The 12,949-nt window shown below is 49.2% G+C and overlaps 3 protein-coding genes across 5 annotated transcripts; 2 read left to right on the plus strand and 1 right to left on the minus strand.

Annotated features, from left to right (window-relative positions):
• Positions 1-1,095: 1,095 nt before the first annotated feature.
• PRR19 (proline rich 19) lies at positions 1,096-3,394 on the minus strand. The gene is made up of 5 exons (XM_052685825.1): positions 2,573-3,394; positions 2,398-2,460; positions 2,192-2,326; positions 1,917-1,979; positions 1,096-1,128 (listed from the first exon to the last, which is right to left on the minus strand). The coding sequence occupies exons 1-5, from the start codon at positions 3,392-3,394 to the stop codon at positions 1,096-1,098; spliced, it is 1,116 nt and encodes a 371-aa protein (XP_052541785.1).
• Positions 3,395-7,463: 4,069 nt separating this feature from the next.
• OTOS (otospiralin) lies at positions 7,464-10,428 on the plus strand. Of its 3 annotated transcripts, none has more exons than XM_052687208.1 (4): positions 7,464-7,718; positions 8,030-8,106; positions 8,428-8,454; positions 10,065-10,428. In XM_052687208.1, exons 2-4 carry the CDS (start codon positions 8,055-8,057, stop codon positions 10,241-10,243), a joined length of 258 nt encoding a protein of 85 aa, XP_052543168.1. In that variant the 5' UTR covers positions 7,464-7,718; positions 8,030-8,054; the 3' UTR covers positions 10,244-10,428. The 3 variants fall into 3 exon arrangements, with proteins under 3 accessions (XP_052543168.1, XP_052543167.1, XP_052543166.1); XM_052687207.1 differs by having other exon boundaries at positions 7,471-7,718; positions 8,018-8,106; XM_052687206.1 differs by having other exon boundaries at positions 7,472-7,718; positions 8,010-8,106.
• Positions 10,429-10,933: 505 nt separating this feature from the next.
• On the plus strand, positions 10,934-12,826 carry COPS9 (COP9 signalosome subunit 9). The gene is made up of 3 exons (XM_052687210.1): positions 10,934-11,078; positions 11,159-11,231; positions 11,872-12,826. Exons 1-3 carry the CDS (start codon positions 11,016-11,018, stop codon positions 11,907-11,909), a joined length of 174 nt encoding a protein of 57 aa, XP_052543170.1. The 5' UTR covers positions 10,934-11,015; the 3' UTR covers positions 11,910-12,826.
• The last annotated feature ends 123 nt before the right edge of the window (positions 12,827-12,949 follow it).

Raw genomic sequence — 12,949 nt, forward strand, 5'->3', positions numbered from 1 at the left:
GGACAAGGCTTTGTGGGGGGATCAGTAAGCATTTAATCACATAGTAATTAGGTCTGCCAATACCAGTTGAGGCCTGTCTACCTGCTCAGGAGCAGAGCACAGTGCAGCAGTGCATGTGGTTGCCTGTGGCTGGTTCTCCCTGCAGGACCCTGTGCTGCCACAAGCTGTCCTTGATGGCAGTGTCCCGTGAGGGCTTGCGCTGTGTCCATTGTACAGTGGTGGAGCCTGGCAGGGCTATGCGCCCCACACACAGCCAAAGAGCTGCAGAAATGTGAGTGGAAATGCTCCACCACTGCTTCTGTTCAAGCTGTGGCTCCAGCCCTGGGTCAGGATGGAGTCTGCCCTGAGGCCAGGACTCCAGGCACAAGATGGCGGCTCTGGGTGCTGGGCACAAGATGGCGGCGTTGGGTCGTCAGCACAAGATGGTGGCTCTGGGCCATTGGTAGCAGCACAGCACTGGACGCAGCCTGAGCGGCTGTGCCAGTGCAGGCCGGCAAGCTGAGACAGATGGAGCAGGGCTTGGAACATCCCCCTGCTCCGTGCACTGGCGACCTCTGGGCCCAGTCATCTAGAGTACCAGTGTCGACTTAGATAGCACTCAATCACTTCAGTAATAAAATCAGGCCTTTCCACTCATGCTCATATCCCTAACAGTCTGGAATGTGGCTCTGCAAATGTGATGGAAAATGATGAAAACAACACTAAGAAGGTTTTCTTCTCCTGGAGACAATACATCAGTCTGGTGTATTAAGGTGAGCCTGAACCCAAAGGTGCTGACCGTCCAGACTCCTCATCATCAGGCGACAGGCATGGCACCTGCATTACATGCCAGTGCCCCCAAAATCTGAGTTAGGTCACACACATCTTTGTAGAGGAATTGTTCTCCTGGCATTCTGCATGTGTGGTCAGTCTTGTAAACACAAGGAATGGAAAGCTGGTGTTGACCCACTAAATAACTCCTAATCAGCAGATGTACGCTGACACATAAATGCTTTGGTGTCATTTTTGGTGGCATGCAGATTCAGGAGATTTAGCAGATTTAGGAGATGTCAGCAAAGTAAAAAACCTAGATTGTCAACATTCACCATCTCATATTCACAACCCAACCCGCTGTGGACTGAGGAGGAGCTGGGGAGGAAGGAAAGATCAAAAGGAAACATCAGAGAAAGAGCCATAGGGCATAACAGCCTTTATTGAGCACAGGGAGGGGCACCCCAATAAAGCCAGTCTTCCTCCGCACTGCTGCGCCCTCAGTACATGCAGGGGAAGAGCCAGGCGTTAGGGCTGGAGTCCCCATCCCCTGCCCTGCGGGGAGCGGCACTGCGGGGGCAGCAGGACAAGTGCCATCCCCTGTGCCGCGGCTCCGTGGGACCCCTGCAGCCCTGCAGCTGGAAGCTGGTGGGGGGCAAGCAGCGGCACATGGGGAGGTCTGAAGTGGGCTGCGGCCAGCTGTGGGGACAGGGGCTGTGCTTGTGAAGGTGGTGCGGTGGGGAGGGAGCACAAGGGCACGTCCCCCGGTGCAAGGCAGGGAGTGTCTGCCTGTTCCCACGGCACTGATGGGGTTGTGGGGGGGTTTGCAGCCCTGCCAAGAGATGCTGTGACGCCCGGTGACACTGTGGTACACGGGACCGTTGGCGGATCTGGCCATGCCCCTCAGCTGCGTCCCCTGCCCTGGGATCCCATGCTACCCCACACGTGCAGCCTGGCTCCCTCAAGGGGATGCGAGGTGGGGTCTGCCCTCTAAACAGTGGTGGTGAGGGGGTCCGGACCCAGAACGGGGCTGAATTTTCAGGGCGTGTATTGTCTTCATCCTCCAACATCAAGGGGAACCAGCTCTGAGGGAAGAGGGGGCATAAATCAATCCCTTTTCTTCCTGGTGATGGGACAGGGGCAGGCATCCCCATCTGGGAACTCACCTGCCTCTCCCTCCTCTGTGCACCAAAAACAGGGGGCGGCAGGACAGCTGGGGGGCTTGGAGTCTGGTGGAGGAAAAGTGTAGTTGGCAGCAGGGTCAAAGAGATGGGTGGTTAAGAGCAAATGTTTTTTGGGAAAAGCAGTTCTTTGGGGCACTCACCTGAGCAACAGCTTGCAGCGGGGCACGGCAGCGGCAGTAGTGCGGTGCTGGGTCCCTTCTCTGCCTTGGCTGGGGTGGCAGGGGTAGCAGCTCTGGTTCGGGTGTGCAATGCCTTACACGGGGGTGAGAGATGGGGGAGTGTGCAGGGGGGGTGGGCCTGAATGGCGGTGGGGGGGTTCGGACCCAGAACTGCGGAGCTGGGTTTTCAGGATGTGTGTCATCCTCATCCTCTGACATCCAGGGGAACAAACTCTGTGGGGAAGGGAGCATAAATCAATTCCTCCTGACATGAGGGATGGGGTCACCCCTGTTTGGATACTCACTTGCCTCTTCTTCGTCTCAGTGTTGAAAACGGGAGGAGAGAACTGGGATGGAGAAGTTGGTGACTGCAGGAGGAGAGCAAGTTTGGCAGCAGGAAAAAGATGATATCTGGAGAGGCATCACCTCTTTGAGGACAGGAAAAGGTGTCTGGGGGAAACTGTTTTCTGGGGCACTCACCTGAGTGATGGCCTGTGGGGGTGTTGGGGGGTGGCTGTGATGGAGTGCTGGGTCCCTGCTCTGCACGGGCTGGGGAAGAAGCTCAGCTTCAGCAGTGCTAAGCCCTGGGGGTGGCTGGGAGGCAGGGGGCAGCACGGGGAGCTGTGCGTGGGAGAGTCCCCCTGCGGCTCCCACGCTTTTGTGGGGAAGGAGAGTGGACAGGTCAGGCAGGTTGTGGTGATGCTCCAGCAGGGCGGCCAGCAACGTACGGCGTCTCTCCTCTGCCAGCGCGCGTCCCCAGAACTCGGCGGGCTGTGGCAGAAGGGCACACAGGCGGGCAGCCAGCCCCCGGGCAGAGGTCACGGCGCTGAAGGAGTCTCTGTCACCAACCGCCTTCTCTGAGGGGCTTACTGGAGGGGAGGGTGACCTCTGCCCTTCCTTCTCCATCCCCTTGACAGGCCCGGGGGACTCCAGAGGTCCTGTGAGCTCCTCAGCAGGGGGCCGTGGGGGGGACCGTTCCCCCTGCCCACCCTCCAACAACCGCTTTATGTCCATGGAAGCCACCCCCCGGCCGAGGAGCCCCCGGGGACGACACAGGCGCTGCTGGGTGATGATGACGGGCCGGGGGGGCGGCAGGGGGCTGGGGGGAGGCTGGGCGGCGCGGGGCGGAGGGAAGCCGACCCAGGGGTGCCTCCCCCCCCTCCATCTGGCACCACGCACGCCGGGGCCGAACTTGGCTCGGTTGCGCTCGCCCCTGGTCTTGCGGCGCTTGACGCGGCCGGGCCCGGCCCTCGGCTCTCGGACAGCGTCCCCAGCGTCCCCTCGGCCTCGCTGCTGGCTCATGGCTGCGACTTGAGGGAAACAGAGGGGCGCTGGGTGACTGCAGGGGCGCCGCTTCCCATCAGGCCCGCCCCCCCCGGTACCGCCAGGCCCCGCTCAGGGCCTGCACCCCAACACCCGCCACCCGCACACACCGCCAACGGCCACCAGGCCGCGCCCTCCCGTCGCAACCCCGGTGGGCGGGGCCGAGACGGCTGCACGCGCTCCTCGTCCCTCCGCTATTGGGCACCACCAGCCAGCTGGGTTGGGGGACGGCTCGGATTGGCTGCCGGCCGAGGCGGCGGCTGCGGATTGGCTGCGGTGGCCTGGAGGGGCGGGGCGGGGTTGAAAGACCGTGCCCGCGTCCCAACGCGTCCCACAGAGGGAAGGCGGCTGCGAGGGGAAAGGGGGGGATTATCGCTTAGAGCAGAAATCGAGAATAAATCATTTTTCTGTTGTGCACTGGAACGTCAGTGCTAGAAAACAAGGTCTCTAGGGGTAACATAGAGCCTCTGACACTACGTTCTGGGTTTGGTTCCGCTGTGGCTCTTTGTGGCAGCAGAGGGAGCCAGAGCCTCGTGCCCTGCTGCCCGCCGGACCGTGGCCCTGCTAAAGCTCTCTTGGTCAATATTGGCAAATAGTGCATTAAAGTCAAGTTCAGGTGCAAACCAGGTGCAAAATACAATGCGTGGAACGTGGGCTTCTTCAGGGCGTGATCATCTAATGATCAACTACTTAGCAATACCTGCTCTGTGTTCAACTGGAAGCATCAAGGAATTTCAGCATGTAAAAGCCAACAAAAGCTATTTTAAAGATGTTGATTTGTTAAGTTTCGTTTACTTTTTACGCCAGGTTTGACCAACCTCCCTGGAGCTTTGCACATGAGCCCTAGCTAGGACCTTGAATCTTCTCAGCCAACTCCTTTGTGCAAAGAAAATTGCTCAGCTCAGCATGGTGGGCAACTGCTGTTCCATCTTGGGACGGGATCTGGTGGCCCTTATCCTTTCAGGCTTCTGAACAGCAAGCATTTGAGTCAGAAAAATAAAATAATTCTTTCTCGATGGATGTGTGACCCTTGGTTGTCTTACAGACTTGGAGGGAATGCAGGGTGTGCAGTAGCTGATATTCCCAAGTCCTCCAGGCTTCTTGGCTGGGCGGTGAGCTGTATGCCATCCTCTGCATGCTTGGATGGGCTTGGGGGAAAACACAGAAAACAACTGCTCAGGCCAAGCTGCTTAGAAGGCCTTAGAAGGAAAGAAGGTAGAACTAGGAATGCCTGAAAGACTGAGGCCAACTCAGACCTAAAGAAAGCGTATTTCAATCACACGGATCTCCTTTTGGTGATTCCTTTTGGACAAAGTTGCTGGGGGAAATAATCAAGCACTTGTTTCCCAGGGATGTTCCTGTGTCGCTGCTGTTGGTTGTTTCTGTTGTGCAAAAGTGCTGCAGCCTTACAGAGAACATTTTGTCTGTTCAAACCAAAGACAAAGCACATCAGATGGAACTGAAATGCCGTTTGGTTTTAAAATAAGTCCTTGCGGAGCTCTGCATGCGTGTGCTTTTGCCTATTGATTAAGGTGTATTCTGTTCCTTAAAACAGTTCCTTTCAGTGCCTGTAGGACAACACGAATTTGTGCAACACCAGTAGAGCTATTAGCTATAGTTATAGGAATATCAGTATAGCTATTGTGGAAACAAAGGCATCTGTAAGCTTGGTTTTTCTAATCCCTTCCCTTCCCTTCCCTTCCCTTCCCTTCCCTTCCCTTCCCTTCCCTTCCCTTCCCTTCCCTTCCCTTCCCTTCCCTTCCCTTCCCATTAATTAACAAAGAGAACTGCTTTGCTCCACAGAGGCTGGCTCTGTAAATCATCCCCTCACAAATGACATGACCAGAAGGCAAGATCCTGGCACTGGTGCTTCCGGGACCCACTGGGGAGCAAGTCGTACAAACAACTGCTGTGCCCACACTGCGTGCCTCTGTTCTGAAGAGGATGTCCTCAATGCTCCTATTGATTTCTGCCTCTGACAGAGCTGGCTGAAGCATGTGGGATTTTCTGGCTTTGAGAGCTATTTACGAAAAGCACATATTGATTGGGTCCTTTGGGGACAGGTTGGTGGGATGCGTTCGCTACTATTAGCTTCCTCTCTGTAACCAAGCTTCAGTGAATTAATGGCCTTCTCTGAAAAACATCTTTAGAATAAGGTGCTTGGAGAACTTGCTGCCAGCAATTCTGGTAACAGTCTTTGGAACTAATGAGCCTGCCTGGAAAATTAAAAGTATTGCCTAGCATGGTATTGATTTTTATTCCAAACTGAGTAGAAATGAAACTGCTGAACTCTTCCAGCAGTTGCTCTCTTAAGTGCTATAGCATCCATTGGAATATGTGGTTACTGTTGTGTCAGGCCTGCATTTGTGGGCACTGTGGCACTTCCAGTTACTCCGTATCAGTGGGAGAACTTCCAAGGCAGCGGCCATTAGTAGGAGGCTCTGCAAACTGAGCAGCGCCGTCACTTGTGCTGAGCAGAGTGCCGTGGCTTTGACTGCACTGTGGGTAAAGTCTGAACAAAGGGACCGGGAGCAAAAAGAAAGGGGAATGTGGAATGTTTGTGGTATATGCTGCAAATCAGCGCACACTGTGCTTTTAGCTTGGCCCCAGGAGATGTGCTGCGTTGTGTGCACATTGGAGCTAAGCCATGAACACCTAGAGCAGTGCTCACACCGTGCATCAGCTCTCCTCTAGTTCCAGTGCTGTGCTTAAGAAAAGATAAGGAAATAAAGAAGGTGGAGGTGCGGCACTGCCCATGCCAGTGTGTGTCAGTGTGAGTCTCGGTGCTTAGGTGAGACCACTGAAGATCATCCAGTGTTGTAGCAGACCCTGCTGGGACCTGAGTGACCCTGATAACCTCGGTGACTTTGTCATCCTCCCGCAGCACCTCATTAATTCCCGCAGGGGAGAGCTGCAGGATGGGGCTACGTCAGTTGCAGAATTATTTCCCCTCATCATCACTCAAAGCATGTTATCATGTACTTCTCATAGCCTGCAAAGCCCTGTCTGTATACCATAATCAAATAAGCTGTGCAGGTCCGTGGACCTGAGCACACGGCTGCACCCAAGGGCTCCACCAAGCAGTGACATGCCTTCTCACTCCAGCAGCGTCCATAACCCAGGTGATTGCAGCAGAGCTGCTGGCTGTACGTGGGTGATGCAGGGACCCATCCTGCAGCAATAAGAAATATTAAACAGGAGGATTAAAGCTTTTTGAAGACAGAATAGGTTTTGCTTTCATAATATTTTTCTTTTCAGCCTCCACATGAGCTGGCGCAGCTTAGTGTGCTACAAAGCGCTCTTTATTTTCCCTTGCTCAGAACATCTCTAATTAATTCTTGGCAGGACTATCTAACTCTGCATGTAGATAGGAAGAAACTCCAGCAAAGCTGGGTCCTCCTGCAAGGCCACTCACTTGGTTCTTTCCATTCCAGGCCTTTGAGTGGGCAGGCAGGCTTTCCTTTCTTCATACGGCAGACAAGTGGCTGCGGTGTAGCAAAGGCACCAAAAGTCAGGTGCCACAGATGCAGTAGGGAAATGCAGCAATAAATGCAGCAATAAATGCAGCAATAAATGCAATAAACTGCAGATGCAGTAGGGAAATGCAGCCTCTAGAATCACAAGGGATAAATGATTTTTGTAGACTCAGACTAAAAGCAGCTGAAAGCTTGCAGCTGATGGAGGTCAGAGGAGCTTGTTTTACCCTTCTCTCTGAAGGCTGCAATACACTCACTGTCAGCAGGGACCTGCTTTTTTGTTTAATGCAAACTAATTGGCTCCACTGGGCACTGGGTGCACATGTGCATTTTAAGTTCTGGGTTTTAAGGTTCAGAGAAAGCCAGAGAAGACGTTTAGTGTTGAATGTTTTTGTGAGGAAGGAATTCAGTAACCTCTTCACAATTTGCACAAGTCACATTTCTGAAGTTTTACTTCCCTGAAGAGAGGGAAAGAAATTAAGATGGTCAGGAAAAGTAGTAATAAGCTGAGCGTGATCCTGGATTTTCTGCATTTGTTTCCAAAATATCAAAGTGCCATTGCTAAAGTTGATGCAAAGATCTTATTTTTTTTCTTTGTGTGCACAGTGTTGAAATATAATGCAAATGTGAGCCATTAAAATAACTCTGTGAAGGTGACAGAATCAGATTGGTGTACTAACTCGGTGACGTTTCTCTCCTTTCCCCCCACCCTTCATTACACAGTGCTGCTATTTTACAGCACTAGAAATCCTTTTGGATTTTTGTGGCTGACTCAGAGCTCCAGACCTTTGCTATTGAAAGAAGAAGAAAAGGGGAGGGGAAGAGAGGTAATGTTTACAGTGAACGTAAATCAACCACACTTTAAAATATTTCTGAGAACACTTCATTTTGTGTCAGTTCAGAGAAGCCTTTTGGCTTTATGCCTCCTAAAAATAAATACCACTTCATACTTCAGTAGTTTTTTTTTAATGCTCTGTGATACAGTTCAGAAAATGCAATATAATTGGATCTTGCTATGACTCAAGTGATAACTAGGCTTTATTTTGGAGCAGATTTTTCTAATAAAAGATGAAATGATTTACTTTGCATAATTCCTCGTCTCTTTTAATGATCTCCAGCTGTACAGATTTGTTTTCAGAAACAAACAGTTGCTTGCCGAAAAGATGAAAAGCATTGGCTTCCTTTTCTTCTGGATGCTGATGAACACAATAACAGGTAAGACTACTTCCATTTATTCATGCTGACTTTTCAATATAGAAACATTTTCACACTCAAACAGCATCTTCTATTTAGTATCAGATATTGCCTGTGTATTAATCGCAACTCCTTCCTGGCATGTTTGATTTGCAGTGCTCTTGACTACAAATGGGCAATTCCTTGCTCAACTGTTGGAGAAACAAAGCTGTTAGACTATAAGGAGGGCTCCAAACGTATCTTAAAGGAGTTGCCAGCATTTCTCTATGCACCAAACCTTTTGTTAACAGAAAATTCTCCTGTGAGAGAGTTGGAACTGATGATTTTCCTGTTTATTTACAGATGCCCGATCAATCCTGGAAGGAGACGGTAATTTGAAGATCTTTTTTCTTTCTTATGTATCATTAACAATTCAAAGAGTCGTTTGTATCTCCCTGAAAGAAGAGTGATTTTTTCAATTATTTTTAAATGCAGAAAGCAAATATATTAAGTCCAATGACGAAGCTTCTATTCTTACCATCTTAAAATGAAAAAAGCCAAACAGTAACAAGTATGATGACCCCTTAAAGACAAGCCCTCCAAGGGGCTATGCTCAAGTCATTGCTAATCTGTTTTATGAAAACATGACTGGAAAGCACCAGACTTCTAATCATACGAGAGACTTCCGAGAATTTTGGCTGTCCTGATAAGCAGTACTGGATGTTTGTCCAGGAATTGGCAAGAAATACCATCTTCCACAGCAAAAACCTGTGGAGATTGCCACAAATCTGATGAAAGAAATATTGGAACAAATCCCTTAACGCAGCCTCTCTGCTGCTGTGTCCCTTTGGGTGATTAGCCTATCGGATGAGTGTTTGCTTTTGATTAGGAAAAACCCCCAACATCCTAACGATATTCACAGTGGCTTACAGATAACAGTATGTAGGTTAACCCTGGTTTGGTGTGTTCAGACAAAATTCTTTCTGAAAACAAAGTTGCATAGAAGGAACTCACATAACAAGATTACTGCTCCTGTTGTTTGAGTGAGGTGCACATCTAACCAGCAGCATCCTCCTTCTCCTCGTGCTCTGTTTTTTTCCTTATGGCTTTAAAACCTTTTTGAATGCATGATCTCTGTTTCCAAAGTTTTTGGATTGAACACACCGTTTTATTTGTGCACAGCAAGTATTTCTTTGGTAACCTCTTAGGTAAGAGTGTGGCAGTCTGAAAATAAGATTTTCTTCAGCAATGTCCTCTTCTCTTTATAAACAATTGGGGTTTTCTTTCACATTGACCAAGCAGCAAACTGCAAAGTGAATCTAAGTTCAGCTGATACTTACAGTTCTCTTCTGCAGACAGCATTTGGCTGGCTTGTTTGGTTTGTTATACGCCGTCTGTGCCTGTGCAGTGCAAAATTAACAACAGGGTCAGACACTAAGATTGATTAAAGCTCTTAATTCCCGCTGAAGACCCTGCTCTGAAGCTGAGTCTGATGAATGGAATGATTACCTTTTATTCAAATGGGCTTAAAATCAAAATACTGGGTTTAGCTTTGCTGCACAGAAAGACACTTATCACTGTGTGGTTGCAGCAAGCGTTTATGTTTTACAAGATTCTGTGTTGGCCTGGATTTGGGCTCGAGACAGGTCAGCTCTTGGCATTTTCAAGTTTATTTTGGTTCATCTCATCTTTGACTTTTATTTTTTATATTTGGCACAGAAGATAGAGTGAAAGAGCAACGGGGAAAATGGCTTCAAATCGCCATTCCTCCTTGCTTTTAAACGCTCCTCCGCCTTCTGGAAATTAAAGCCACCTTGGCAATTCCTGAATCACTGCAATGCTGTTGGTGTCCCTTCAGTTTTGTCCTCTGCCTTGTCCCATCTGGTGCTCCTGGGATGGGACAGTTGGCTGCACCCTCTGTGAAGGGAACAGAGGGTTCAATGGCTGTGCCTGTGCCAATACTTCATGTTGTAATAATAGCCTTTCTTGATTTATTTTAGATCGAGAACCTGTGGCCATGCCATACTGGCCCTTCTCCTCCAGTGACTTCTGGTCCTATGTGGAGTACTTCAGGACACTGGGAGCCTACAACAGGATTGCCGAGCTGGCCAGGGCCTTGTTTGCACAGCTGCCTGCAGGCAGCCACCTCGGCCTTCACCTGCCTGCAAGTGAGGACTGAGCACTGCCTGCCATCGTGCTGGGACATCACACCAACATGCAGCTGCTGGAGCAGCCCCTTCAGTTGCTTGCGGCCACGTGAATGGGCCTCTGTAGTGTTACGTGCTTTAGAAAGCCGCAGGTAAATTAGCCTTTTCTTTTTGCAAGCTGTGCTTTTGTGCAAAATCAATAAACTCCTTGATCATATGGTGAGGTTTGGGTTCCTGTTACGTTATCATGCTGCTGGGTTTGTCTCAGGAAAGCAAGCTCTGCTGTATGAGCAGTCATAGTGCTACCCTTAATCGGTCAATCAGAAAGCTAAGACTCAAGATGGAACATTAGAAAGCAAACATTCTTTAATCAGAGCTGGATGCACAGGGGTTATCCTCCTATCATGCATCGCTTACACAAAAGATCTTCAGTTTAGATGCATTACTTGTGTAACGTATGCAGAAGTTTCACAGAGGTAAGTCACATATTCAGTGACCGATTCCCAGCAGGACCTCCTACTTTCTTGGTGCAAAGACTCAGCAGAACTTCCTCGTCTCCTCGGCTCAGAGACACAGCCCCTCCCGTTATCTACACAAACTGCACGGCAAGCTTTACGACGCTGTCACAACTTGTATCAATACTATCACGGGCAGCAGAGCTCAGCACGGACCGCCTCCTCGCGGCCCCGCCTCCAGGGCTACCATAGAGAGGCGGCACCGCCACGCGCCTAGAGCGGCGAGGCTGATTCCGGAAGTTGGCTCGGCGCGGCCGGAAGTAGGAGGGCAGAAGCGCTTGCGGCCGCCATGAAGCCGGCGGTGGACGAGATGTTTCCTGAGGGTGCTGGTCCGTATGTGGACCTGGACGAGGTGGGAGCGGAGGGGGTGGGTGGATAGAAACAGCGGGGCTCCTGAAAGGGGCTCGAGGCACTCAGCGTCTGCTGTTCCAGGCAGGGGGAAGCACGGGGCTGCTGATGGACCTGGCCGCCAACGAGAAGGCCGTGCACGCCGACTTCTTCAACGGTGAGAGACCGCCGTGCCTCCCGGGGCGGGTGGGATGTACGGAGGTGCTCGTGTGGTTGTGTGGCGGCTGTGCGTTGCCTGCTGTAGCGGTAGTTTGTGTTGACTTTCTTGTGAGGGAAACGCTTGAAGCACCCTCACGGCAATGAAGCTTATTTTAAGCAGGGGATTTTTACAATAAACCACAAATGTGAATGTCTGCGAAAGGTATGAGCTTATGTGCCTAAATGCTGTGACGTAAAGGCAGAGCTCTACAGGAGCCCCTGTGTGCTCAGAGTTAATGCATGTGTAGTTCCAGAGCCTGCGGATTGTGACTGACTGCAATGCTTGCTTCGTGCTTTTATAAGACCCCCTGCTTTATAAGACTGCTTTTATGAACTTAATTGCAGAATTTGCGTTGTTAAATGAGTTGCATTCAAGTGTGGCAGTGAGCATGCTGCTCTGGTCTGCTTTTGCTCCTCTCTGCCTTATGCCTCGATGTTACATTTGTAGTGACTGATGGTTATGTACATGTACTTAATTCACCTGGACTTCTGTCTTTAATCTCAATAACAAGACCAATGAAAGCTTGTGTGGTGTTTGCATATAATAGCAGCTGGGAATTTCAAGTGTTAATTTTACCCTGTCTTGTTTTTCTGACTAGATTTTGAAGATCTGTTTGATGACGATGACATCCAGTGAACTTAGTTGTGCTGCAGTGCTGAGATGTGGAATTTTCTCTGGGATCGCCTATGGTGTCCTTTATTTATTACAATGATCAGAACAGGAAAATGTCGTAGGGGGTGAAAAAGAAGACTGTTAAAAGATGCCTAGGGAATGTGGAAGTCAGATGGCTAAAAGTAACCGAGAACTGTGGACTGTTATTTCTAGGAAGATGTTTGTAGATCTGTCTTAAAATTGTATTTGCTGACATGCTATTCAAAAAAAAAAAAGAAAAAAACAAGGGAAAACCACCAACAACAAAAAAAAACCCTAACAAAACCTGTGTTCTGAGTTGCTGAGTTGTTTCTTTATTATTATTATTTCTATGAAGTCATCCACTGTTACTCTTGGTTATTATGTTTCCTGTATCAGTATATATCTCTGCCTAGTGGTGTTCTGTTCATCTCAGAGTATGGGATTATCTGCTGCTAAGATGATTACTTTTTTCAGAATGGGCTTTGACTCCTTGCACTAGGAAGAATTGAGGGTTTTGTCCAGTTTCAGGATTGATGTTCTGCTACCATCAGTGCTTTGTTTCAACCTAAGTAGCAGAGGAACAAAAAGTAGTTGTTTTAGCATTTTTTTGATTCAAGCTTTCATTTTTAGAAAAGTAATTGTATGATATTGCACCTTCCAGTGATCAAAATGATTCTCAGGATGAAAGGATCAGGGAGTTTTTAATGTATGATTTCAAACTCAAGAATTCAGTCCTTTCTTCTATTCTTAAATTAATTGTTTAGGAATAAAGTAAGGTCTAAATTCTATACGCTCATCTCAGAAAGAATCCTGTGGCTGATCTTTCCTTAAAGACTTAGTTATCAATGCTCCGAGTGAAATTTATGTGCTAAACTGTATGAAAAAATCAAAAATGAAACCCTTTCTTTCCTTGCCTCTTTCATATATTTTTGCATTGTTTTTTTCCCCTCTTAAGAAAGAGGGGGTTAAAAGTATTTATTTTAGTTGCACATTTGCTGGCTCTGGAGCAACGATGGGAGCACAGTAGTAAATAGAACTGTGTG

Source organism: Tympanuchus pallidicinctus, unplaced genomic scaffold (assembly GCF_026119805.1).
Source record: "Tympanuchus pallidicinctus isolate F22 unplaced genomic scaffold, pur_lepc_1.0 scaffold22, whole genome shotgun sequence".
In the NCBI taxonomy this organism is placed as follows: domain Eukaryota; kingdom Metazoa; phylum Chordata; class Aves; order Galliformes; family Phasianidae; genus Tympanuchus; species Tympanuchus pallidicinctus.

What these genes read in the sequence shown, in the direction of transcription:
- PRR19 (XM_052685825.1), bottom strand. Translation starts at nt 3,394, where the DNA reads ATGAGCCAGCAGCGAGGCCGAGGGGACGCTGGGGACGCTGTCCGAGAG. An exon ending in CTGAGACGAAGAAGAGGCAA is followed by an intron (nt 2,327 to 2,397) that starts GTGAGTATCCAA and finishes CCTTCCCCACAG; the next exon opens with AGTTTGTTCCCCTGGATGTC. An exon ending in CACAGAGGAGGGAGAGGCAG is followed by an intron (nt 1,129 to 1,916) that starts GTGAGTTCCCAG and finishes CTTCCTCCCCAG; the next exon opens with CTCCTCCTCAGTCCACAGCG.
- COPS9 (XM_052687210.1), top strand. Translation starts at nt 11,016, where the DNA reads ATGAAGCCGGCGGTGGACGAGATGTTTCCTGAGGGTGCTGGTCCGTAT. An exon ending in CGTATGTGGACCTGGACGAG is followed by an intron (nt 11,079 to 11,158) that starts GTGGGAGCGGAG and finishes CTGCTGTTCCAG; the next exon opens with GCAGGGGGAAGCACGGGGCT. An exon ending in GCACGCCGACTTCTTCAACG is followed by an intron (nt 11,232 to 11,871) that starts GTGAGAGACCGC and finishes TTTTCTGACTAG; the next exon opens with ATTTTGAAGATCTGTTTGAT.
- OTOS (XM_052687208.1), top strand. Translation starts at nt 8,055, where the DNA reads ATGAAAAGCATTGGCTTCCTTTTCTTCTGGATGCTGATGAACACAATA. An exon ending in GCTGATGAACACAATAACAG is followed by an intron (nt 8,107 to 8,427) that starts GTAAGACTACTT and finishes GTTTATTTACAG; the next exon opens with ATGCCCGATCAATCCTGGAA. An exon ending in ATCAATCCTGGAAGGAGACG is followed by an intron (nt 8,455 to 10,064) that starts GTAATTTGAAGA and finishes GATTTATTTTAG; the next exon opens with ATCGAGAACCTGTGGCCATG.